General features: G+C 40.9%; 1 protein-coding gene across 2 annotated transcripts; it reads left to right on the top strand.

Annotated features, from left to right (window-relative positions):
* Nucleotides 1–3,626: 3,626 nt before the first annotated feature.
* GPRC5B (G protein-coupled receptor class C group 5 member B) lies at nucleotides 3,627–20,199 on the top strand. 2 transcript variants are annotated; one of them, XM_084296357.1, is made up of 5 exons: nucleotides 3,627–3,766; nucleotides 9,629–10,642; nucleotides 15,126–15,238; nucleotides 16,623–16,687; nucleotides 17,411–20,199. In XM_084296357.1, exons 2-4 carry the CDS (start codon nucleotides 9,637–9,639, stop codon nucleotides 16,665–16,667), a joined length of 1,164 nt encoding a protein of 387 aa, XP_084152483.1. In that variant the 5' UTR covers nucleotides 3,627–3,766; nucleotides 9,629–9,636; the 3' UTR covers nucleotides 16,668–16,687; nucleotides 17,411–20,199. The 2 variants fall into 2 exon arrangements, with proteins under 2 accessions (XP_084152483.1, XP_084152482.1); XM_084296356.1 differs by having other exon boundaries at nucleotides 16,623–20,199.
* Nucleotides 20,200–24,258: the final 4,059 nt, after the last annotated feature.

Here is a 24,258-nt window from a genome sequence, read left to right as displayed (position 1 = left end):
GAACACTCACTTCCTTTCTGTATAGAGCGAGACAAGACAAGTGATGGGTAGGTGCAATGCTATAAAAAGCGTGTTGTTACCTTGGTTTGTCCAACCCAAGTTGAAAAACAGGTGCAATTGGGATCTGAATGTGGATGTGACATCCAACACCATGGCCTTTTGCCCACACTATCCATGCTGAGTGCACCTTTCTTTTGTGCCATGAATACAAGTTGTACTGGATTACATTTATCTTTAATGTTTCAGTAATTCTTTCTCCTCCGTGTGTCCATCTCCTTCCTGTCATCCATCTTTTGCTTCCAGTTGATTTCAAAACTCTTTTCTTCTTTCATTTCCCTTTCTCCTCCCTGAATTTAACAGAGTCCTGTGTCTTGTGACAGCAGACTGTGCCTTGGCAGTGCAAGGAGCAATGTGTGAAACCCTCTGCAGTTATGGAGAAATCATCTTGCATGTTCATCACTGGGGCAGCTGAACATCTAGCAAGCGATACCACAGCCTGGTCACCCCGTGATTAAGCCACGTGGATTGTCTCAGGGTCTTCTTCCAAAGACTGCTTGAAAGGAGGCTGCTTCATAGACTGAACTGCACTCAGGAGGGCTGGCTTCATCTCACGTGGTGCAGTCCCGTGTCTGCCTGGGGCCTCTCTACATGCTCCCATAATGAAAAGAAAGAAAAAAAAAAAAAAAAAAGAAAGAAAAAAAGCAATGCAGACTTAACAATCCCCATCATTTCCATGTACCTATTGCTGATCTCGTAATGAAATATTCTGCTTAAATTACACCAGCACAAGCACAGTCCCATGCTGGTAGGAGTCAAAAAATCACTCTACCAAGCGTACAGGTTCTGCAGGACTTGCTGTGCAACAGGAAAGCTGCTGGTGAAATACTGTTTGACAGCTTTTCAGGAAGCATGACACCTTCCAGGCTTGCTGAAGGGGAGGAGAGAATAGAGGATGGAAATTGCCTTTATCTCAGGTTGGGAGACAGAAGAAATTCTGAAACAAGGATGACAGGCTGAGGCAATACAGGTTTGGCATTTGTTGATAGGTGAGTGCCATCCTCTCAGGGCTGCTGTAATGCGCTCTCGCTCTCTGCTGTCACGTACTGCTAAAAGCACTGCTGCAGAAGAGAAAAATCTGGGGACATGCAGTGTCATACAGGCTCTCTGTTTACATATTGTCATAAGCTGGAAGTCAAATATTGAAAAAAGGTAAAAATCAGGTAATTATTATGTATGTGTTGTAGAATATAGGAAGAACAAAGTTACTGAAAAGCAGTGTTGTGGTTTGGTTTGTTTTGCTTTGTTTTAAGTTGAGCATAATATCTGCCCAGCGTAAAGAAAAATAAGTATTATGTGGTTTTATCAATCTTTCAGAGACAGACAAAAGCAAATGAATTTACTTCTTTTTAAATCCTCTGCTCTGGGAAGTATTACATGGCACCCCACAGCAGGGTGCACTTCACAGGCAGTCCTAGCAGTGGGGTAGGAGCTGGGAGCACCACTTACAACCAGGGAATTCCTACAGCCCACCTGGCTCACAGTGGCTACTCCACCCTTCTACCTTCTTGTTCTCTTGGGGGAAGGAAACACCAAACTTGCTGATGAGCTGATGGTTGACTGATGAAAATTCTTTTCCCCTTAATTAAAGCATATTTTCAGAACATATTTTTAACGTTAACTACCAGAAGAAAGTAATGCAAAGGGAGATATGGTTTAGTCCATCTACTCTACAATAGTCCTTGGTAATTCTGTGTTCTATCCTTCACAGATTCATGGCAGCTAATACTAAAAAATATGCCTCATTGGGGGAGAAATCAGGCTTATTTGTTAATGTTCCACCAGTACTTGTTGAGAGGAGCATTATCTTCCCTGCTATGCCAGTAAAATGCAAATGGAGGAGGCCATTTCCTTTACTGGTACCAAGAGTTGTGGTAGGGATGCACAGAGGGAAGGGAACAATGACAAAAATTTGCATTTGCTGAAGGGCTCAGTACATTGCTCCATTGTGAGTGGGCCAAGACCCTTATCACATGAATTCTTGTGATTCATCCTCCCCTCTGGTTTACCTCGCTGTATCCAGCATGGTACAGAGAACTCTGTGTGTTTATCTATATACAAGAAGGTCTTTGCTTGTTACTGTAGTAGGCAAGCTCACGCTCCTGAGCTGGAGTGGGGGTACAGGCAGAGCTGGTGAATCGGTACTTTTTACTCTCCTGCCAGGCTGCCGAGTGACCTTGGGCAGCTCACAGCCACTTCACTTCTCACTGCCTCAGTTTCTGTAAAATTCCTGGTTTACTTTGTATAGCGCGTAGATATCGACTGATGCAAGGGCAGGGTATTATTGCTTACATGTGACTCAAATAACGCCAGTGCCTAAAATCCAGCATCAGCAAGGGAGAAAAGAGCAGAAACATGAAATTGTTCTGTTGCAGCTGTTCTCCTCCTGCTGCCCAGCCTAAACACAGGGAATAGCATTGCAACAGCACCATCTGATTTACTGCACGTCAGCTACCCTGAGAAGTTCAGGTAACCCCCCAGGACATAACAAGTGACATCTAAATGAAGCCATGCGTGCTAGCATGAGGCTGGTTAAAGGTTACAGATCTGTGTTGGAGAACACATTTCGGCAGTTTCCCTTTGAAAGGCTCTGGATATGGAAGCCTAGCAAGATGCACAGCGTGCTACCTGCAGTCAGGAAGGACAGGTGTCCATCGCTCCCCGCCGACAACGCCATTGCGCTTGTGTCTGCCCAGTTTCCCATTAGCAGTTTGAAAGCATCAAAAGACTGACGCACAGCACAGGGCGGCTGCCAGTCACAGGGGCGTTGCGTGGATGTAGTCTAAAGGCTTAAAAGGCAGACAAGTTTTTGCTGTGCAATGAACATCACCAACTGAAGCTGTCTTTCCGTGCTACAAATAACTCCTTCTGAAATCTGCAGGAAGCCCTGTCCTGTGAATACAGCATCTGCTTTCGGAGGGGTTGCAGCTTTCCCAGAAAGGACTGTGCAGAAGCTGGGAAGGGGGACGTGAGCTGCACATTGCGAGCTGGGAGGCACCGACCAGCTCTGAGCATCGCCTTTGTGGGGCCCCATGTGCTCACAGGGCCTGTTCCTGAATTGTGCTGCATAAGCAACCTGGAAAATGTCGTTTGCTCAATACAATTTCTCTCTTCTGAATGTCTAAGGTAGCAGCAGGTTGGACACGTGCACCGGAGGCAGATGGGGTGAATATTTCCAGCCCATCGCAAACCCCAGCTGCCACGGAGCTGCAAAGCCTCCCTCCCCTGCCAGCCCCAAACCAGCCCGAGGTGTGCACACACAGCCGGCGTGCCGGGATGGGTGCGCAGCCCGGATTTCTCGCACCCCGTCCGCACAGCACCGGGGCGCGCAGGACCGCACGCCTGGCTGTGCACGGTGCCTGCTCCCGGCTCCCCGTGCCCTGCGCTCCCTGCACCTCGCAGCAGCAATCCGGCCGGGCTGGGGGCGAGCCGTGCCGTGCCAGTGCCCGTGGAGGTGGATACGTGCCGAGCCCAGCCGAGCCGAGCCGTGCCGGGGCGGGGCGGTGGGAGGGGGCTCGCCGCCGGGTCGTAGCGCAGCGGGGCGGAGGGCGCAGAGCAGGGCGGGCAGCGCACCGCTCCGTGCCGTGCCGGGGCCAGGCGCTCCATGAGCAGCCCCGGGGGGGCTCGGTGCTCGCAGGCTCCGGGATGTGACTTGCGGCGGGCAGGCGGACACAGCTGCCCCGCCGGCCTCGGCTGCAGCAGCCAGCGGGTGAGTGGGGTCCCCGGTCCCGGTCCCTATTCCCCAGCCCCCGGTCTCTATTCTCCGGTCCCCATTCCCCAGTTCCTGGCCCCCGGAGGTGCCGGCCCCGAGCTGCGCCCGCGGAATTAGCCCGGTGGCCGGCAGCAGACAGCAGGCTGCAGGGAGTCCGGCAGGGGGATTAGGGTGGATATAGGGCAGCAGAGGGGGGCGGAGGAGGGGGCTGCCCCCGCCTGGAAGGGCTGGCGAGGAGGGGGCTTTGAGCCAGGCTGGGGGAGGGAGGGAGGGAGAGCCTGGGAAGAGAGAGGGGAGAGCGAAGGGAGCGGGGGACCGAAGGGGAGCAGGCTAGGTGCGGGCGGGGAGGAGGCGGCGGTGCGGGAGGATTAAGGGGGAGCAGGGAAGCGGCCGCAGGCGGGGGCTGCCCGGCCCCGCGCCCCCCGGCACCGGGCGCTGTGCTCCGGGACCGGGACCGGGGGGAGAAGCCTTTTGCTGGCCCCTGGCTGCGCCTTTCTGCCCGGTCCCGGCCTCAGCTGGAAGGTGGGAGCCCCAGGTCGGGGTGCAGCGCGGCTCGGGAGGGCTGAGCCCCGCCAGCTGTTTAATTTCCACTTAATAAAAAGCCCTCCCTCTGTATTGCTTCTCCCCGAAGCCAAAGAGCGATAGGATTTAGCACTTATGTGAACCCTTTGTTTACGCCTGACCTAATGTTTATCCCAAGGCTAACAGGATTTCCTGCCCGCTGAACCTCGACACCTCGGTGGGCTCTCGCTGCTGGAGCACGGAGCCTGTGCGGTGCTTTATGTGCCGCTTACCAGCCGGGGCTGTGGGTACTGAGCTGTTGTCTCCCTGCATCAGGGCCATCAGGTGAAGGGAACCCCTCCATCACGAGGCTGTGACATGAAGAGAAACAGTTGGAGAATTAGCAAAGCAAAGGAAAAACATTGATTGGTGTCATTGGTCGATAGTAGCATAATAAGAGCAGACTTCATAGTCATAAACATTTAGGTACAGAGGACATACAGTGTCTGACTGAAGGAAATGGTGAGCACCTAGAACAGCTGAAAGCTCATTGCATATAACATTCAGCGTTGCAAAGTATTTCTAAATGAAAACACATTTTCCTACGTCTTTTGGAGAGGGGTCATGCTTTCTGTAGCTGTGAGCATTACGTGGGTTATTCCAACGCAGGGTAAATCCAAACCAGGGTTGTGTTTTTGCATACAAAGTGCAATTGCACTATTAATTATTATTCTAGAAATACATCTGCTCAGTAGACTGATCTTGGCTCGACTGTTGCTGCTCTGTTATCAGTCTTGAAGCTCATTCTTCAAATCTGATCAAAAGGAGCTGGCAGAGATCCCGTGTTGTGATTAATTCCTCACTCGCTACCATCTCTCCACAACACTTGGTGGTGGGGGCGGTTTTTTTTGGAAATGCTACAGTGAACCAGTCTTCTGCCTGTGCGTGGCTGAGCAGGTTACTATTTGTGCTACTACTGCTTTTATTTACTGGGCTGTTTTCCTTTTTCTGAGATCAGATGCTTCCTCCTGTATCAGTTGATTAACGTTAGGACTGTAAAAAGGGGATCAGACAATGCATCTAACCATAAATAACATAAACCTTTACATGGTTACAGATTTATTCTTGCTATAGATATTCTCTAATGGCACACAGCAGCATGTGTTTGACTAGGTAACAGATTTGCAGTCTTTGGTCAGAAGGCTTCAGCTCTTGAAAGCCTCACTGATTTTTAACCATGACAACTTTCTGATGACAACTGTGAGATTTTTCTCTTTCTGCTCAGTTGCTTGCTTGCAATTGTACTTTGTACCGCTGGGGCAGCTCCATGTCTGCCATTTCTGTACTGGTTCTTGCACTGTCCCCTACACCCGATAGCGCAGGGGACTTCACTCCGCTGCAAACAGCAGTTTGTGCTTGGTAACTGAGAACAGATCTTAGACTAAAAATTGAGGGCTGGATTTCCAAGCTGTCCTACTGTTTGCTTTCTGCTTTTGCCTGAAATACCTAAAGCTCCTCAATTGGTTTTATGTGCTTCTGATTGCTCTCGGGTCCAGGTATGTTGGCTTAACCAGTTGTACTGCAGTCTGATTTTGGAGGGGGATCTGGGGACAAAAAAAATCAATCTGACTTCCTCCTGTATTAACAGTTTCATTCAGCTCTGCCGGAGACACGTTGGTGTCGCTGACTGTGTGTGCTGGAATGTTTCTGTGACATTTCTGCATTACTATCGCTGTAGCTCTCCGGTGGGAGTAGGAGTGAGGTGCCAGTCAAACAGAGCGCTATTGTTACTGCCGAGAGGTTGCATAACTTTGCTGAGAGCTAATCTAGACATAAAGAGGTAAAAATACTACTCTCCTGCAGTCACTGATTTATGTAGCTACTGGGAATAATGAGCAGAGATGAGATTCTGTAGTAAAATCGAGGCGCACAGGCTTCTGCCTCTCCACCCACAACACAGGCTTGAGGAAGGCACTATTTTAACAACAAACCCATACTGATACTTTGCTTTTCCAAAACAACTTTTCTGGAAAAAAAAAAAGACTTCATAGTTTTCCCTTTTACTTACTGAGTCTGTGGTTTCAGCTAAAGCTAAAACTTCAGTGTTGTAATGCAATTTTTCCTTGTCTATATGCCAGTGTGAGTTCACTGCTGAGGAACAGTGCTAGCAAGAGGATTTGGGCTGGTATCATCACGGGGTTTGCATATTAATGTTGTCAGTTCTTACCTAGTCAGGCAGAAGTGTGTACTAAACTGATTGCAAACGTGGCTGTATCTATAGCAGTGACAAGGAGAAGATTCCTCATTTGGAGGAAGCCCAGTTTGAAAGCTTTGATGTAGAAAGCATTTACTGTTCAGCATGACTTGCTGACGTGATGGGAATGTGATTGCACACCAAGAATACCTGTCAGCATTCCTAGAGATTTCTTGTTTTATGCTGTAGCTGCATTGGAGCTTTCTAAGAGAACTACTGTTTATTTCCATCAGCTCTCCCAAAAGTAATTTCACAGATGGAAGAAACTTGGGAAAACTCCTGAGTTGAACATCTCTGAATTTCTGTGTTTTCCCCTTTCCTAAAGAGACTACTCCTTCGTGGAGGGGAAACTACTCCAAATGTATTAACCCTCCTTTCGCAAACACTTCCAAATAGGAAGAGGAAACAAATGATGGGCTGACAATATGACTGCTTACCCATGCAGCACAATCTCCATGGAAACAGACTGTCCTAGAATAGCTCAATCACATGAGGGTTACATGACAAGAATAAAGTAACCAGAAAACTGGAAAATATCTTAGAACTAGAGATACTTGCACTTAATTCATTACCGCCAGGTCTTTGGAGAGCAGTGAATAAACAAAGCTAGTATTAAAACCAATTTAGTGCATGTATATCATTATTTGTAAGTGGTAGGGTAGTGGAAAATTAACGTGATCCTCATTTAAAGGGCTGTTTATTGTTTCCGATTTGGGAGACATTGAGGATGAGTTTTGAGTAACTTTCCACACGATCTCCTGCTTCTTGAAATTGGTACCCATGGTTCACAGCATTGCCTTAGATCCTAGTGGATTTCCTCCCTTTGTACCAGCAGGTGACCATTCCCCACTTTTATTTTTAGGATGTTTTGGATATCCTAAAAAGTAAATGCACTAGTTGGAGTAAGAACCACCTATGTGTAGAAGGGATTCCTAAGTTACCTTCGGAATGTTTCCTTCTAGTTAATTCTGTACTCGTAAAGATATTTATTGAGCATGACCATTTTCAATAGGGAAATGAATATATTTCACTGATGATTAATTTTCTTTGTGTAAAGTCAGTGTTTTTACCATGTCATGACAGTTATTGAGAAACCTGTTATACAAATCAGGTACAAATAAGTAAATCTTCTACCATTTCACCATAAAGAAAATTACAGTTAGGTAGGAAAAAATCTTTAGTCATTAGCTGCAAGTCATTGTAGCGTTAAAACATTTTAGCCCTTCCAACAGTGCGAGGATACTGTAATTTCTGTGGGCAGGCACAGCTCATTCATTACTTGTCTCTTGTTTGTCCGATGCCCTATCACCTTATTTGTCACAGCTTCTACTTCAGAGATGAAATTTTGTAATAAGCTTTTTTGTCTGTTGCATAAATGAAGACCATAAAGTCATTACACATTTATATTAGCGCATTTGCTGTCTTGGTTCCTCTAATAGGAAAGTGTAATTTCCATCATTCGTCTCCTGGCAGTAGCCTAAAATGGGCACTGTTCATTATTCAGCGAAAGGGGATGAACATTAGCTTAAAGATTGCGATTCTCAAGATTTAACTTTGCCTGTTACAGGATTATAACACACTGGAAGAAAACCCATAGTGCTCATCTGTAATAGATGCTGCACTGTTTCATGAAGTATGTGTAAATAGTTTTGGCACTGGTTAGGACTGATTATGTCCAATGTAACAACATTGCACTGTGACTTTAAAACATTTTCAACTCATTAAACTTCTTGATGTTTTCATTAAACACATTTCTGATTTATAAAACATCGTTATACGAGTAATCATTTAGGGCTTTGTGTAAGTTGTAAAAAAGTTACTGATAGCATCTCACTTTCTTGCTGTATATCTTAAGCATGTCATGTGAGTTACATGAGTAACTCAGTGCCTGCTTCCATGGTGCTTTTCTTCCATAAGGTCTCCACACACCATATAATGAAATTCTTATTCTGAGCATTTTCACCTAGGCATGCAGTTCACATCACTGAATGTAATCCTACTGAAATCTGTAGCACTAATTAAGCAAGTGAAGGTTAACAGGATGAGGTTTCATATCTGGTACACGTAGTGTTTACACTCTCTGGGATAGATTATTCATTTAAATGTTACATTTTTAACAATCTTCTCCTTTGCCCTGCTTTGCTAAGTAAAAGCAAATGGCGTAACATGCATCTTTTAAAATCACCTAGTCTGTGTTCTGCCTAAAACTAGGAATTTGTCTTGACTTGCTGGAATTTGTCCAGATTTTTGGTCCTGGTGATTGAGCACGGTATGTTGTGTTCCTGGGGAGTTTACAATTGTTCACTCTGTAGGCTGAGGAAAGTGAAGCTCTGTTTTTTGTTGTTTGTTTCATTGAATGGCTTTAGATTTGCTAAGAAGCACAAAGAGACATTCATTTTTGATGAGTTGATTGATGACGCTGCATGTGTGCACCATTGTTGCGGAATATGAGATTTCTCTAGCCAACCATTCCCATTCGCAAATGCAATCTAATACCTGGGCTTTGGAAGAGGATGAAAGGAATGAATATCATAACTGCCTATTGACTGAGGATGAAAACAAGATTTTCCTTTAAAAAAAAAAATAAAGCACAATGTTTATTTTCCTCAGACTGCTTTGTCTCTCTTTTTTATTTTTTTTTAAAGGGGAGGAAGGGGGCTAACTCTATCATTATTCCAGTAAAGGAGCAAGCCTCTGAAATAGTCTAATTCTGATGCAACTTACACTCGTATCAGATTCAGTGCAATTCACACATTCTTTAAGAAGCCAAATTTGAACAGTAAAACACCACAGTTAATGTATGATTTCACAACATGATAAATTGTTTCTTATGGTTGCGTTTTAGAATATTTGCAGGGGTGGTGATGGGAAACATTTTCAATCTATGCAAATGCAGAAACGAATCAGTTTGCACTCAGCGTACAACAGGCAAAAGTAACTTTCTGGGAGGGCAGCACAAGGGGATGGGGTAGGCTAATTCCGCTGAAAATTCAGTGCAAAAAACAAGTGTAAATGTGAGCTATTGAAACAGGCTGTACTTCCAATTGCTGTGAAATGCTCCGAAGTAACATGTAGCTAAACAAACCAATGTTTTATTGTCTCAGACAGAAAAATGAAAACCTACCCAGCCATTGGTTTCTTCCTCCTCTTCGTGATCAGCTATGGCTCTTCTGAAAACTCCAGCACGCCGAGAGGGTGCGGACTGGACCTCCTCCCGCAGTACGTGTACCTGTGCGACCTGGATGCCATTTGGGGAATAGTAGTGGAGGCAGTTGCGGGAGCAGGTGTGCTGACAACGTTGCTGCTGATGCTGATTTTGCTGGTGAGGCTGCCCTTCATCAAGGAGAAAGAGAAGAAGAGCCCCCTGGGAATGCACTTCCTCTTTCTTTTTGGGACTCTTGGACTGTTTGGGCTGACATTTGCTTTCATCATCCAAGAAGATGAAATGGTGTGCTCTACCCGAAGGTTTCTATGGGGAGTTATCTTTGCTTTGTGCTTCTCGTGCCTGCTAGCTCAAGCCTGGAGACTTCGTAGACTAGTTCGACATGGGAAAAGTCCATCTGGCTGGCATCTAGCTGGTGTGGCGATCTGCCTGATGCTTGTTCAGGTCATTATTGCAACCGAGTGGTTAATACTAACAGTTGTCAGAGATAACAAGTTGGCCTGCAGCTATGAACCGATGGATTTTGCTATGGCTTTGATTTACGTTATGTTCCTGATGGTATTTACCATGGGTTTTTCTCTTTTCACTCTCTGTGGAAAGTTTAAGAAATGGAAGAAAAATGGAGTATGTCTCATTATAACACTTTTCTTTTCGATTCTGATTTGGGTAGCCTGGATGACTATGTACCTCTTTGGTAATGCTGAACTAAAGAGAAGAGACAAATGGAGTGATCCCACTCTTGCTATTGCACTGGTGTCCAGTGGTTGGGTGTTTGTTATTTTTCATGCTATCCCTGAGGTCCACTGTAGCATCCTTCCATCACAGCAGGAAAACACTCCCAATTATTTTGATACTTCACAGCCAAGGATGCGTGAAACTGCTTTTGAGGAAGATATACAGCTTCCTCGGAGCTACATGGAAAATAAAGCCTTTTCAATGGATGAACATAATGCAGGTAAGAATTTACTATTTTTATGTAGTAGCAAAGAAAATAATCTGTATGAGATGTTTTTCAGGTATTCAGAACAGGGCTCATTACATTTTTATTTTTTTTATATTGCTTATAGCTCACTTTTAAAATTTTTTGTTAAAAATCAATTATGAAAGTAGTAGAGGAAAAACAATACAGAAAATATGTCTTTTGGTTAGAATGACTCTTGTTTTTTTCATTGAAAAAAATGAACAACACCAAAAGCGGAAGGAAAACACTGGAAAAATAACTTCTATTTTCAAATAACGTAAATAATATATATATTTTTGTCATTACTAACAACATTTTATATGAAGTGTTTTTTTAAAACCCAAGAAAAAATCAAGTAAGTTCTCCATGTTACAAAGTGTTCAGCCTCTTCAGCAACAAAATAATTATTACTAATCATACTACCTGTAGCATAATAATCATGCCACCAGTAATATCATAGGACTTTGCTATTTTACAATGCTGGAGGAAAAAAAAAATGCAAGGTGGTATACAGGCAAGTTCAAAGACAGTTTTTTGTCCTGAAGACTTTAACATATGAACAGAATACACAGAGACAGGTTTCAAGGTAATGGCTGCTTTCCTTGTCATAGCTGTTTGGTGACACAGAACAATGTGTTGTTCTGACACACAATGAAAATTTGCAATGAAAATGAGTGATTACCAAAAGGGTCAGAGCCCAACTGGTTGTTTAAGAGATCCAAACCATTGCTGAAAGTTTAACACAGATCAGAAAATATACAGGGATGCTTATGTGACTAGCCTGATGGTATTGTGTAGGGTAGGTTGTGTTCTGGTGAACTCCCACAATTGGACAAAGGATTTTGGTATTATACAAACTGCTTTTTATTCACTGTAATTGAGACGAGAACTTTGGCATCCCAGCCAATGACTATCCAGGCACTTTACCTTTGTTTTCATCTTTACGTATCGATGTTTTCCTCTGTTTTTGATGTTTCCTCTGGATGTACACCAGACATGTAGGAAAAGGGCACTCATGTTTGTGACAGTGTCGGGTCAGGAAAATATTTTCCCTCCAAGTGCTTTAGCAGGAACTTTAAAGGTTTCCTCCTTGTATGAAAGCTTTGAACAGAAAGGAGTGAAGATCTGTGAGTATGTAACACAGGTAGTGATAAAACAAACAAAAATCACGTGGATGGAAGAATGCTTATTTATTACTAATGCTACAAAGAAGTAGAGGCAACTTTGCCATAGACTGTAAATGCATTCATCTTTCTTTTTTTACTGCCCTCCAACTCCCATTAAATTAATTTCATAGTAAGGTAACTGCAGTGACTTCAGTGGAGTTATTTCTGACTAAGGCAGATCTAAGAAGAAAATTGGATCTTTCAGCCTGTATTATTCTCATTCATGCATACATTTAAAAAAAAAAAAAAAAAAAAAAAAAACACAGAAGCTCCTTTTTTATCTAGTCATTAGTGATCAATTTTTTTAGTGAAATGGATTAATGTATGATAGCTATAAAAGAATTATAGTATCTATTATAGTGTAATTTATGATGTTATGTTTTAATCTAAATACAAAATAGATTTCCTTATCTGATACCCTTATTAATATTTATCATAATAAATGCATGTCAATCCTATTCCCATGGCATGTGGAAGAAGGATGTGTTTTTAATAAATCAAAACAGAATAATTTTTCCTTTGTAGTTGTTCTCTAGTGTATATATAGAATTACAACAGGGTTTGGAGACAAAACGTACTCATGGTGGAGAGTAAAAGTAAATACAAGTAAAAATATTCAAGTCACATATTAAGGCTGCAAGTGTTAATTTAAGTCATATCACTGCACTGACGGCTGTCAGTGGCTAAGCACTCAGAATCCATTAGCAATTGGCTCTTTGCAGGTATACAGAGAATAATCTTTTCTGCTATTCATTTAATTAACCTCAATTCAAGAATTTGTCTTTAAGAGTTCAGGAATTAAAGGAGGGATACTTTCTTCAATAATAATAATAATGATGTTTAAGAATAACAATGATACGTAAATTTTGGAAGATGTGATTTATGGTTGGACTTGGTGATCCTGAAGCTCTTTTCCAACCTAGGTGATTCTGTGATTCTCTGACTAGAAACCATCTCGTGGTTTGCTGACTGTAATATTTGTTTAAATAAGTGGTTAGTATTAAATGGAAAACATGTTTGGTTAAACGTATTTTCCATTAATTCATTCTGTATAAAGCAAATTTGCTTTCCTTTTTTTTTTTTAAAAAAAGACTTTAATAATCATTCTAAAAATCTGAATAACCTTTAAACTATAGGTTCAAATAAGCATATGGTCTCATTTTTTCCTTTTTCTCATCACAACATAGCTCCAAGTTATACATACCAAGAGGTGTTCTATTCCAGGAATACCATTAAGTATTAATAAAGCAAAACAGTTTTAAATTCAGTTATTTAAACAACATACTAATCTGTAATTTTAATATTCATGTGATAGATATGTTGAAATATCTACTTAGAATAATTATTCTCATTTCCATGTCTTCTAAAAAATACTAGTTAAGTATTTAGAATCCCTGGAAAAGGGCAACTTAAATGAATTCTCAGTGCTGTCTCAAAGTGCATTGCTCAGTAACAGGGCAACTTCTGCAAAGCAAATAGGGTTTGTCTTATACATGAAAAACCTGGATAAGAAATGTGGAGTGCTACAACTGTTGAGAAACCCAAGCCCAATAAGCTCTGTTACTCACTGAATTTCATTTAATAACTTTTAGTACTAAAAGTCATCCTCTGAGCCAGTGCCTAAAAACAAAGCTAACTAAATTTAAAATGTGTGTTAAAAGGAGACTATGACATGACATTTACTCAAACCTTCTTGGCAACTTTCTCTCTGATTCTCATGTTGGAAATATTTTAGACTAACAGCAGTAATAAGGAAGGAAAACTCAGCAATCTGAAATTGAATGTAGTGTCTTTTAAAATAGTTTTGAAATCACCATGTAAATTATATACTAAAATGTGTAAATATTTTAACGATAGGATGCATTATAGAGAGATCTTTCTTTGTGTGTACTATCAAATATCAGAGCAATCAGTTGTGTGACACACAATAAGAAGCATAACTACAAAGAAGGAATACTACTGAGCCTGAGGTAGTTAAACATAAAATAAAAGATACATAATTCTAGTGTAGAGGCTTTCATCTTTTGTCCTCCCAGTGTTTTGCAAAATATGTTAATATAGCATGATATATATATATAACTTTAAAATATAGAGCAGATAAGGTTCCATATATATGTAAACAGCTGAGCATTTGTAGGGCTGGATTTCTAAATATCTGTGCTAAATGAACACTGTTCTTCATCTCTGTGTCCAACTCCCAAAGAGAAGAGCAGCAGTGGATGGAGGAATGTGTATGGCTGTAGGATCCATTTAAATCTTGTTGCACACAGTGCAATGATATTAAATCCTGACTCCATTGAAGTTTATGCTGAAATTCCTCTAAACTTCAGTTCATCCTCAATTTCAGCTAGAGAGCTGAGTATTGTAATTTCAATTAAATCTCAGAGAATTTCTTGCCCCAGGTGCCAGATCCAGGCATGTTTCTATTTACCAGCTGACAGATGAGTATTGCCCACTGTAACCGCTCAAGCAGCGTGTATAAATGAGCTCTGTTCCCTGGCCACATCTGAATTCAGTGAAGCCATTATTTACCCCTGAAGTAAAATAGAGTATGTGTGCGCCAATCCCCGGACTGGTTTAGAGGGAAAGAAGCACATCCCTAACTACGCATCACTCATTCAGAATATACATCTTGAATCCAAACTTGTGCTGCAATTAATGGAGACACTAATGTAGGTCTGCTATAAACATTCAGAAGGACAGTCAGCATCTCTTTTGCCTCAGTTAATTGCCATGTTTAAGCTATTTGAAAGCAATATTTACTTCATATTTCTAGTTTCGCAGAGTAAATATAATCTGAAACATCTGGAAAATCCTTATGTGCTCGTCATGCTGAAGTAATGCTCGTGGGGACTGTGAGCATGCTTGCTGGCTCATGCAATGTTTTGGATCTCTGTCCTCTGAGTTTGATAGAAAGCAAAGAGTAATATCATTTTACTTAACCCCACAGTATCCAGACTGATAGAGGAAGCATTTTGCAGAAAGCATTGTGCAAGATGCATCACAGGTTCTCTGACTGGAGACATTAAACACCTGGTGAAATGAGACTAAGCAAAGTTTGAGAAACTTTTCCCATTCCACAGCAAACAGTTAATTTTATGTAAAACTGATTTCTTTCCTGCAATCCCTCCCCAATTCTGTACAAAAACCTGCTGTTCAAAAGCAATGTGAAAACTGGTATGGCAGCATAAAAGTTAAAATAAATGGCACAGTTCCCAGTAACTAAATTGGAGGATTAAACTTTTATGATTTCAAAGGAGATGCGCAGCACTGACCGGGTTCTAAGAACAATCTCTCTTTTCTAAACACAGCGCTAAGGACGGCAGGATTTCGAAACGGCAGTTTGGGAAGCCGACCTAGTGCTCCCTTTAGAAGCAATGTTTATCAGCCAACTGAGATGGCAGTTGTGCTAAATGGTGGGACTGTAAGTATCAAAATGTGATGATTTAAGAAATCTTTGCTTTGTACCGATACATATGCAACTGCTACTAATTGAAAAGCCTTCTGCATTTAGCTTATTCATAGCAGGGTGACAGCTATACATGAAAATTCAGGGAGCAAGTATGCATGTAATGCTCCCCTTCCTCTCTAGAAAAGATGTAAGTACAGAGTATTTTGCATTTCTTTACTTAGCCATTCACATTTTGCATTGTAGCTTGGGTGAACCAAGTTCTTTAGTGACTCTAAACAACCCCTTTGAATCACACTTGTGTTAAGTTTGTTAACTAGCAAGTGACACAATTTCCCACCTGATTTTTTTTTTCAAGATTTTGTGAGTCACACAAGTGTTTCAAGCCAGTACTTTACTCTAAATAACAATAAATGTTGCAGATAACGGTGGTCTCTCACCTATCTTCCGCTTTCTTGTAAAACGTCCATAATTCTTTGTAAGTTACATATGTATGGATCTCTGTCAAAGATTCATAAAAGAGGAGTATAGAATATTTTAATGATAACAACGTAGATTTTTCTCTCTTAGGCAATAGTTTGGCATGCTGTTATTCAATAGACCTGTTTTTTGCAGCCTTGCAGTTGTAAGAATGGCTCAGCGATCTGATGCCAAACAGGCTTTCTAAATGTTTTTCGCATGATGTTTAAGTTGCAGCTAAGAAACTGCATATAGTAGGCATAATGTTAAGAAAGTAATTTTCATCTTCATGTTTTTTCATGCATACCAACATGCTTGTTAAAAATTTACCCATGAGCCAGTTTATACTCATGTGAGTTGGGTTTTTTTCTTTTGAATCATGAGCTGATTCCATAACTCAGCCTCAACATTTAAAGCCAAAGAATGCAATCTGATTGCAGGTCTCTTCTTTTGTTTGTAAGTAAGAACAGTTTTGTTTGGGTTTAGTAAGCAAGAGAGACTAGGTATGAGGATTCTGCAGTGTGGGTAATACAGTGGGAAACATACTGACTTGAATAAAATGAGGCTTGTGCTTTGCTGTCAGTAATGAATAGCTTCCTTTCGATACTTGGATTCATCTGTTCCAGTATTTTCTGATACTAGACTATGCAGCTCAGGAAAAAGGCAGTTTAAGGACGATAAGATGCTAGAGAATTTGTTTTGTTCTGAGGTGGATACAAAGCTTACTGGAGAGCATTAGATAGTAAAATGAGAGAGAAATGAATTTATAGTCATGGCTTTTACAGAGGTAAATGCACTGTATGGATTGAACATGAGTTTCATTGCATCATTTTGCTCTGGAAATACTGGCTCTAAAGCTGATGTGTACATGTAGCATGGTAACACTGATGTCTGAACACACTAGATCTCTCAGTTATGGGTTTATTATCCTTATTTGCAGATACCAACTGCTCCGCCAAGTTACACTGGACGACACCTCTGGTGAAAGGCTGTAGGCTGTAGAGAGTAAGAATCCTTGTTGCAGATTTTGTTCCTTGGCAGTGTGTCTTTGAGGGAGGAATCCATAGCAGTACCAGAACAAAGCAACAGAACATCCAGGAGCTTGTGAAATCCTACAGAGGATTTTGCGTAAATGTGAACACCACTGAACTGATAAACTAATTGCAAAAACAAAATTGTAAGCCTGAAGCTGAATCTGATTTAAAATAGTAGTAGGCACACTTCAAAATGAAAGAGAGGGATATTGCATTCTGAAATGTAAGATATTCTCTTGTCTGTAACTAGTGTGTGAGGCAAGCCTGATTTTAGTTGCCAGCTGCTTGCAAAATATCCTCCTTTCACCTAAACTTAATTCACGTTGCCACAAAAGATTGCCACTACAGTGTGAAAACATACAGGATTTCTTTCCATTTTGCTCCTTTTACCTTCATTTCCAATGCCATGAAAAGTCCTTGTTTGCTTCATTACCTAGCTGTACTGTAACATCACGTAGCATCATGTGCAGTCAAGCATTGTCATTCTGTGGCAACTCAATTACCATTACACTGTAGGTTGATATTCTTCTCTTTAAAAAGCCTGTGTATGAAGGCAGTTCTGGAGAGATAAAAGGTCTGTGCACGGTTTATGGGAGTTATGGAGCTTCTTGAGGCAGAGAAGAAGTGTAGGTCCAGCATAGTCAGCTTTCTCCAGAAGCCTGGAATCGGATTCCCTCTTATTCCTCAACCCCAGGTGCGAGCAGAGCCGCGCACATTGTCACTTCTCCTACAGAAGAAGCCATGAAAGGAAACTTCGGAGGGATACGCTTTGCAAAGACTTAGCTGGGGAGAGAACGTGATGCGGGTTTGCCAGAAGTACGTTCGTTGTGATGGTGGATGATGGGCAACCCACCGCACAACACAAGCCGGTCTGGGCTGGTAGGCTGATCCCGTCGAGCAGGAATTCGGTGGCAGCTGAAAAGTACTGATCACCTGTCAGGAGAAACTCAGCAGCATATAGGGTCAAGGCCTCTGTTTCTAATCCTTGTTCATATGAGTAGTCCCATTGACTGCAGTTGTTTGTGCATTTAAATGTGGTTGTGCGTTTTAGTGCCTAGCGGGTAGAATCTCCTTTCTGGAGGTGGTTTGTTGTTGTTTTTGTTTTTTAAGGTAGTTTCTTCCCTCGTCCTCCCCCCCACCTCCACTTTTTTGAGTTGATATAAAGCAGACTTTCTCAAAGCTTTTTATCTTTGTTTTCTCCAGGTTATTTGAAAGGTTCCCATTGCCCATTGTTTGTGCCATGGTTTTCATTATGTTTAAGCAATCATTCCTTTATTTAACATTTAATACATATCAGACATTGAAAACATCATTGTATCTTCACTGTTTGGCCGATGTTAATCTTAGCTTTCCTCGATACTAAAAGCAAATTGTTTTTACTTGAGGGCATAGGAAACATATAACAAATAAACTTTGCATATGCTATAATAAAAATATATATTTTCAAACTAAAAAATATAATGTACAAATAACCGAATAGCTTAGTAGCTTCACAGAAAGAAGTTACTTGCTGTATACTGCAAAAGAAATGAGCGTTTTATTTTTCAAGAGTCTTCCTGATTCTCCATGTACCTCCATTTCTACTGAATTAGGAACCTAGTCCTGCAGAAATGTACTCCCACGAGCAGTCTGGGTCTACATACAGGTACAGAGGCTGCAAGACCAGTCCCTAAGTGTTGCACACTGATATATATGTGTATATATATATGAAAAAATATATATTGCCATTCTTGCCATGATCATCTTATAGGATTTTATTTCACAGCCCTTCTCTTCCAGACGCAATGGTTTTCTGTCATGCATGAATAAAGGAGTGTGTTAGCTCCATGTCAGATATTCCCCCCTGCCCTTCCCTCCTCAAGGCAAAGGAAGCATGTGCTTGTTGTAGGGATTGCTTATTTTATTTTGTAAGTAACTAGGTGGCCTAGGTAACCAAGTAGGGTAGGGGTGGATATTGCATGCTATCCAGTGACTTAGAAATACGTTTTGCTTGTTAAAAGCAAAGCTTTGATCAAATAAAGTAACATTTATGATAGCAATAGTTACCCAGAAGTTGCATAATTTGGAAGAATATAAAACCCCTTATCATCACTTGCCTGAAGAGTTTTGTTTTAAAAAATCAGAAAACTACCGTAAAAACATATAAGATGACCATGGCATAAATGGTAGGCCAGCTTCCTTTTAAAAGTTTTATCATGCTACAGCCGAGATTTATGAACTACAATACATATTTTACAGACCTTGGACAAAAACAGTATGAGATATAGTCCTCTTAAGAAATAGTGTTGTTTTTTTTCTTTTTCTGGGTGTGACTGAATTGATAAATAGAGTTCCCAATCCTGCTCATAACGAAGCTGATTGGAATTTAAGGCCTTATACAAAAATACGGCCAGATTCTACAATCTGCTACTCACATGACTACTGTCCTTGGTTGGTCGTGTGAACTATTCACACCATTGCAAAGTAGCAGGATTGGGCTTAATTTGTGGTGAAGGTGTGGCAATAGATTAGGAGGGTCTTTACTTTCCAACTTCATACAATTAGTAATAAGCAATTTTTTTGTAAGTCACTAGTTTGTTATGTAAAATGCCCCAAATAAAAATGTAATTGAAGAAAGGCACCTTTATGTTAACTTATATTTCTGTTACAGTAAACACATTGTTTACTTTTGCCTTTTATGAGTTATCTAGAATGTAGAGCATCTGTGAACAACATAAGTGTAAGCACAAGCCTTTCACTGTTCAGTTAATTTTAATTAGCTTTTACACTATAAAAGCTACTATGTTGTCCCTTGATGGTATGTACTCGTGGTGTTTCCATACAGAAATTGTAAAGCATCTGAAAAAATTGTTACCAAAACTAGATTTATAATAACTGGCTTCTGATCAATGGGTAGAAAAGCATCCAAAGCCATACTTCACAGGTCCTGTCCTGCTTTCAGAGGAGCTGAGGGTGTTTGACACTTGCCAGAAAATATGTAGCATCTTCAGAATAGCACTCTCAGTACATGCACGTGTTTCTACAAACAAGGTACATGAAGTATAGAACTAGATGTTTCTGTTTTTGGTATAAACACAGACATCTTGGTTGGCTTTGGAGCTTGATGCCTTGGGCCTAACCAAAGGCAATGCAAAAGGGAGCACTGTAGCTTTTATAATAAAACAATTGAACTATTCTACCAACTTACAGGATTACAAAGCAGGTGCTTTTTATTAATTGATGAGAGCTAAAGCTCATTTTTGATAGATAATATATTTATTAAATGTATTAATGTGTGTTTTATAACGTACCTTTTTTTCCGCTGATTGTTGCATACTGGTATCTTATTAAGTACATCTTTAAAGGATTTTCAAGACAATCAATGTGTACCATGATGACTGTACATAACTATACAAAACTACAAAGGTTGTAAAGCATGGGCAAATGTTTTATTTTCAAAATGCTGTTCTTAACGAGAATAAAGGCTTTACTATTTACTTACAACACTTGTGCTAGCTTGATGTTAAAATCCACCTATATTTTTTCTGCAGTATGAGCAAAGTTGAAATGAAGGAAACTGTCTCCTAAAGGCTAGGGCAAGATTCCTCCACCTTTGGTCACGTTCCCACGCTTGCCCCTAGCTCTAGCACCTCTCAAACCCTCTGTGAGCCAGGCAAGGAGCTGCACAGACAAGCTCCTAACACTACAACTAATTTTGATTCTTCCACTTGGCTCAGCAGTTCCTTGAACTGGCTCAAGCACTTGTGAAAGGAGGGGGGGGGGGGGAGCAGGACCACACAGCTGTGGCTGAACAACACAGAATTGTGGTAACCTTGATGTTTTATCAGAGTTTTTCAAAAGCGGTTTTGTTTTCCTGATCTGGTAAAACACCAGCATCATGAAGCAGGGGAAAAAAAAAAAAAAAGAGAGGTGGGTACTGGTATAATGGTGCAGATGAAGTCTGCCGAAGTGATGGAATAAATTCATGTTGAACCACAGCAACACTACCTGGTATCCACATTTTATTACTCTTTTCTTGAAATCACCTAGGCCGTTGTTGGACTTGTATGGAGTTAGTAGGAGAAGTACAAGTATCTTCTCTAACTGAAATTTTTAAGGCCGAAGTAGGGTTTTACTTGACAAGGCTGAATTAAAAAATAATGAGGGGACCTTAGCAGGGGGCCCAATCCACTTTTTATTCTGCTTGTGCCTTATGTAAGTAAGTACACATGCAAGATCACCGAAAATGCTGTCCCTGTGATCTTCATTTTACACTTTCTCAGCACATGTGCTAAGTGATAACAAAAGGCCCTCCGAGTTTTCCGCTCAGAAATGCAGAGCAACCCTAGCTTTCCTTGCCTTCACTTGGAATTGCAGAAACACAGTGTTTCTGAAAATGTGACTGTTCAGAGCAGAGCCTGAATTTACACAAATTGTTGCAGCTCTGCAGAAGTCAGAAAAACAGCTCCAGTTTATGCTAACTAGAGACCCATTTATTTCATCCAGAGTTTTATGTCTATCAGAAAAGATTTTATGTGAGCATTCAGAAACATAAATAAATATGGACACAAAATTTGGCTAAATGTGCACAATTCCATCTGTTTCAACAAAATTTTGCTCATATTAAAACAGAATTTCATCTTGGCATGCTGGGCCCTTACGTAATCTCCCTTTGATTTACAACAACTCACATGTCAAAGTAAAACTGTAATGCTAATGTGTTTCTAAATCAGTACCACGCAATTTAATCCATATTTTGTGATACTGGTGAGAAAACTAAAATTGAAATGGTGAATGCTTTTGTGTATGTTCTAAGTCTTGCAATTTGCTTCCCACTGCAACCATACAAAATAAAACATTAAATACTTAGCTTTCTAAAACATCCACAGAAATGAAAAAGTACGCATCCATACTTCCCCAGCAAATACTCTGCTGTTCAATACAAGGGAGAAAATTCCCCCCACCCAACCCAGAAGACATATTTTCTACGCATGGCATTTTTTCTTTTAAGACAACTTCAGCCCTCGGATACTGGTACACAGTTCTCAGTGCCAGCTGTGGGAGTTGGGCGTGTGTAGCCGAGGGCAGAGTTGTTTGCTAGGGAGAAATCACTGGATTGTTAAAAAATAAAAATGAGAGCAGCTCTTTGAGTTGCTTGCTTTGAAGAATTTTCACTTGAAGTCAGTGATGAGTAATATGGTTCACCTAGTATGTAGATATATTTTTGCCATTAAGGACAACAAGCAAGGTCAATAAAGAATAGTTTTTCTATGTCTCAGTGGAAAGAAGAATGTTATCCATGTGATTGCAAAGGGTCTGCCAAATGGGAAAAATCAGTCAAACAAAGAGCACAGGGTTGCTTGCTGGAGTAAACAATTCTAAATGAACAAAAGCTCTACATAAAAGTAAAATGTCCCACCCCCCTAGTGAAAGCTGTTTTCAAAGCTCTGTATTCTTTCAGAGTGCTGTAATACAGATTAACCTAATGTTTTTCTTCTGCTGATACAACAGTCTGGTTCCTCAGTCTACTTCTATGATAGAGCCATATCATATTCTGTTCTTAGTAGTTTAATATTTTACAAACCACTTTTTAACTTTTAAATATATAAAAAAAATTCAGAAGATACAGCTATAGTGTACACATTTCGCATCAAGCAAATTTTGGGGGAATGTCTATAAACATTATGTTAAATGGAAAGAAGGCCAAATAAGCCAAAAAAAATCCCTTTTTTACATAAAGTTTCAGGAGAACTTAGTTATTTTTCTGAGGTATGCAACTGTAAAGAGCAAACAAAGCCCTCTTGGTACATATGCAGAATACTGGGTTGCAGCAGGGAAATGTGCTAATTTGAGGTGCTCAGAGTGCTACCAACCTGGAAGGTCTCTGCTAGTAGAAAACATACTGGAAAGGGGATGTATGATGAGGAGGAAGCACAGAGAACGCCTTAGAAACCCCAAATATGACCACGGTGGCAGGATATCTAATTACCTAACCTTCCTTGGTGTTGAGGAGACCTTTGCCAGTATTTCATAAAAATGCAACAAGTTCAGACACCCCCGGGCTCACACATGCTGTTCCATATTAGAATGAGCAGGTGTTTTAGGCAGCTTCTAGCTTTAGTCAGGGGCATCCATGTCTCATCATAACCTGTGTTACTTAAGCATAACAATTCAGAATCACATCACACTAAACAGGAAGCACAGGTTGTCAGCATGAATCTGGATTGCAGACAGTTATTTAAATAGCTTTCGACATATACTTGCTTCCTATGCAGACAGAAAAGATGTCCTCAGGATTCAGATAGGCTGGAAGGACAGAGAAAAAGGCTGCCTGGCTAAGTCCTTTCACTAGAAATTTACATTGGAAAAATGTATTTTTCAGGTTGTGACACCTCACACTGAACTACCTTGCTCTGATATTTTTAAAGGCCTACACAAGACCTTTAGTTGGCAGATCAGCAGAGCTCCTGCAGAGTTTAGAACAATTTACATTAGCTGATAATCCAACACATTTTTCCAGACAACACATATCTGGAGGCAGTGAATATTGTAAATGCCGATATGAACAACTAGCTTACCACCGTGCTACTCATACGCTGAATTTTAACCACTTAAGCCTTGGGAGTCCTGCCATTTGTTCAGCAGGAGCAAGAGAAAGACCCATCTCTATTTTCAATTACCTTGAAAGAATATTAAAGTTGAGTAGCACAGTTCCCGATCTACCTCCTTAGTCACTGTGCAGTTCTGCTAGCAGATTACTGCCACTGCAGTGGCGTGGTTCTACTGCAATGGGGACAGCCTCTCTTTAGATTTCCTGCAGGTTGGGGAAAGGCGTGTGGACATAGCTGGGCAGAACAAACTGCCTGAGGATGCCACTTATTCAGGACAATGCCAAGAAAACCATTCTCACAGGAGGCTGGATTCAGCTCGCAGAAGTACACACACCTTATCTCCCAAGTTGTTTGTGTAACGGAATGCATGAAAAAGATCTACAGAGAGTGCCTGAGCATTCATTATGCATTCATAGGAGGTGTAAGGTAAGACTTAAATAGAAGTATGACACAAGAATGGGAGGCATTATTACAAGATTTCATATCGTTTTGAAACATCAACTCCTTTTTCAAGACCTAAGACCGAAACCCTTAGGTGCTATGACAGTAATTTAAAAAAAAAAAAAAAAAAAAAAAAAGGAAAGAAAAGAAAAAAAAAAGAAAAGAAAAGCACAAGCAAGAAAAAGGAGAGAACTTTTCAGGTGAATTTCTACAATCACTATTCAGGATGTGACACAAACAGTATAAATGTGCACATACATAGGGCAAACAATCTCTCCCACATCATCTAATGCATTTATATCAGTCTCATTGTTTCTTGAAGATTTACTCATGGTGCGCACTTTTGCAATTGACAAATAGTATTGGGCATCTCTTTTATCTCCAATGTTATGGTTTCTATCCGCACAGGTCATAAGGTTTCTACTGTCAGGACAGTTGAAGTTGTTGGCAGTACACAGCTGTCACATTACTGATTTTAACAATTCTTATTTTAAAATGCAGCGTTAATGTG

Source organism: Netta rufina (assembly GCF_964035555.1).
Source record: "Netta rufina genome assembly, chromosome: 15".
Taxonomy (NCBI): Eukaryota; Metazoa; Chordata; class Aves; order Anseriformes; family Anatidae; genus Netta; species Netta rufina.
Note: the sequence above shows the minus strand (reverse complement) of the source record. Positions and strands in the feature narration are given on the sequence as shown.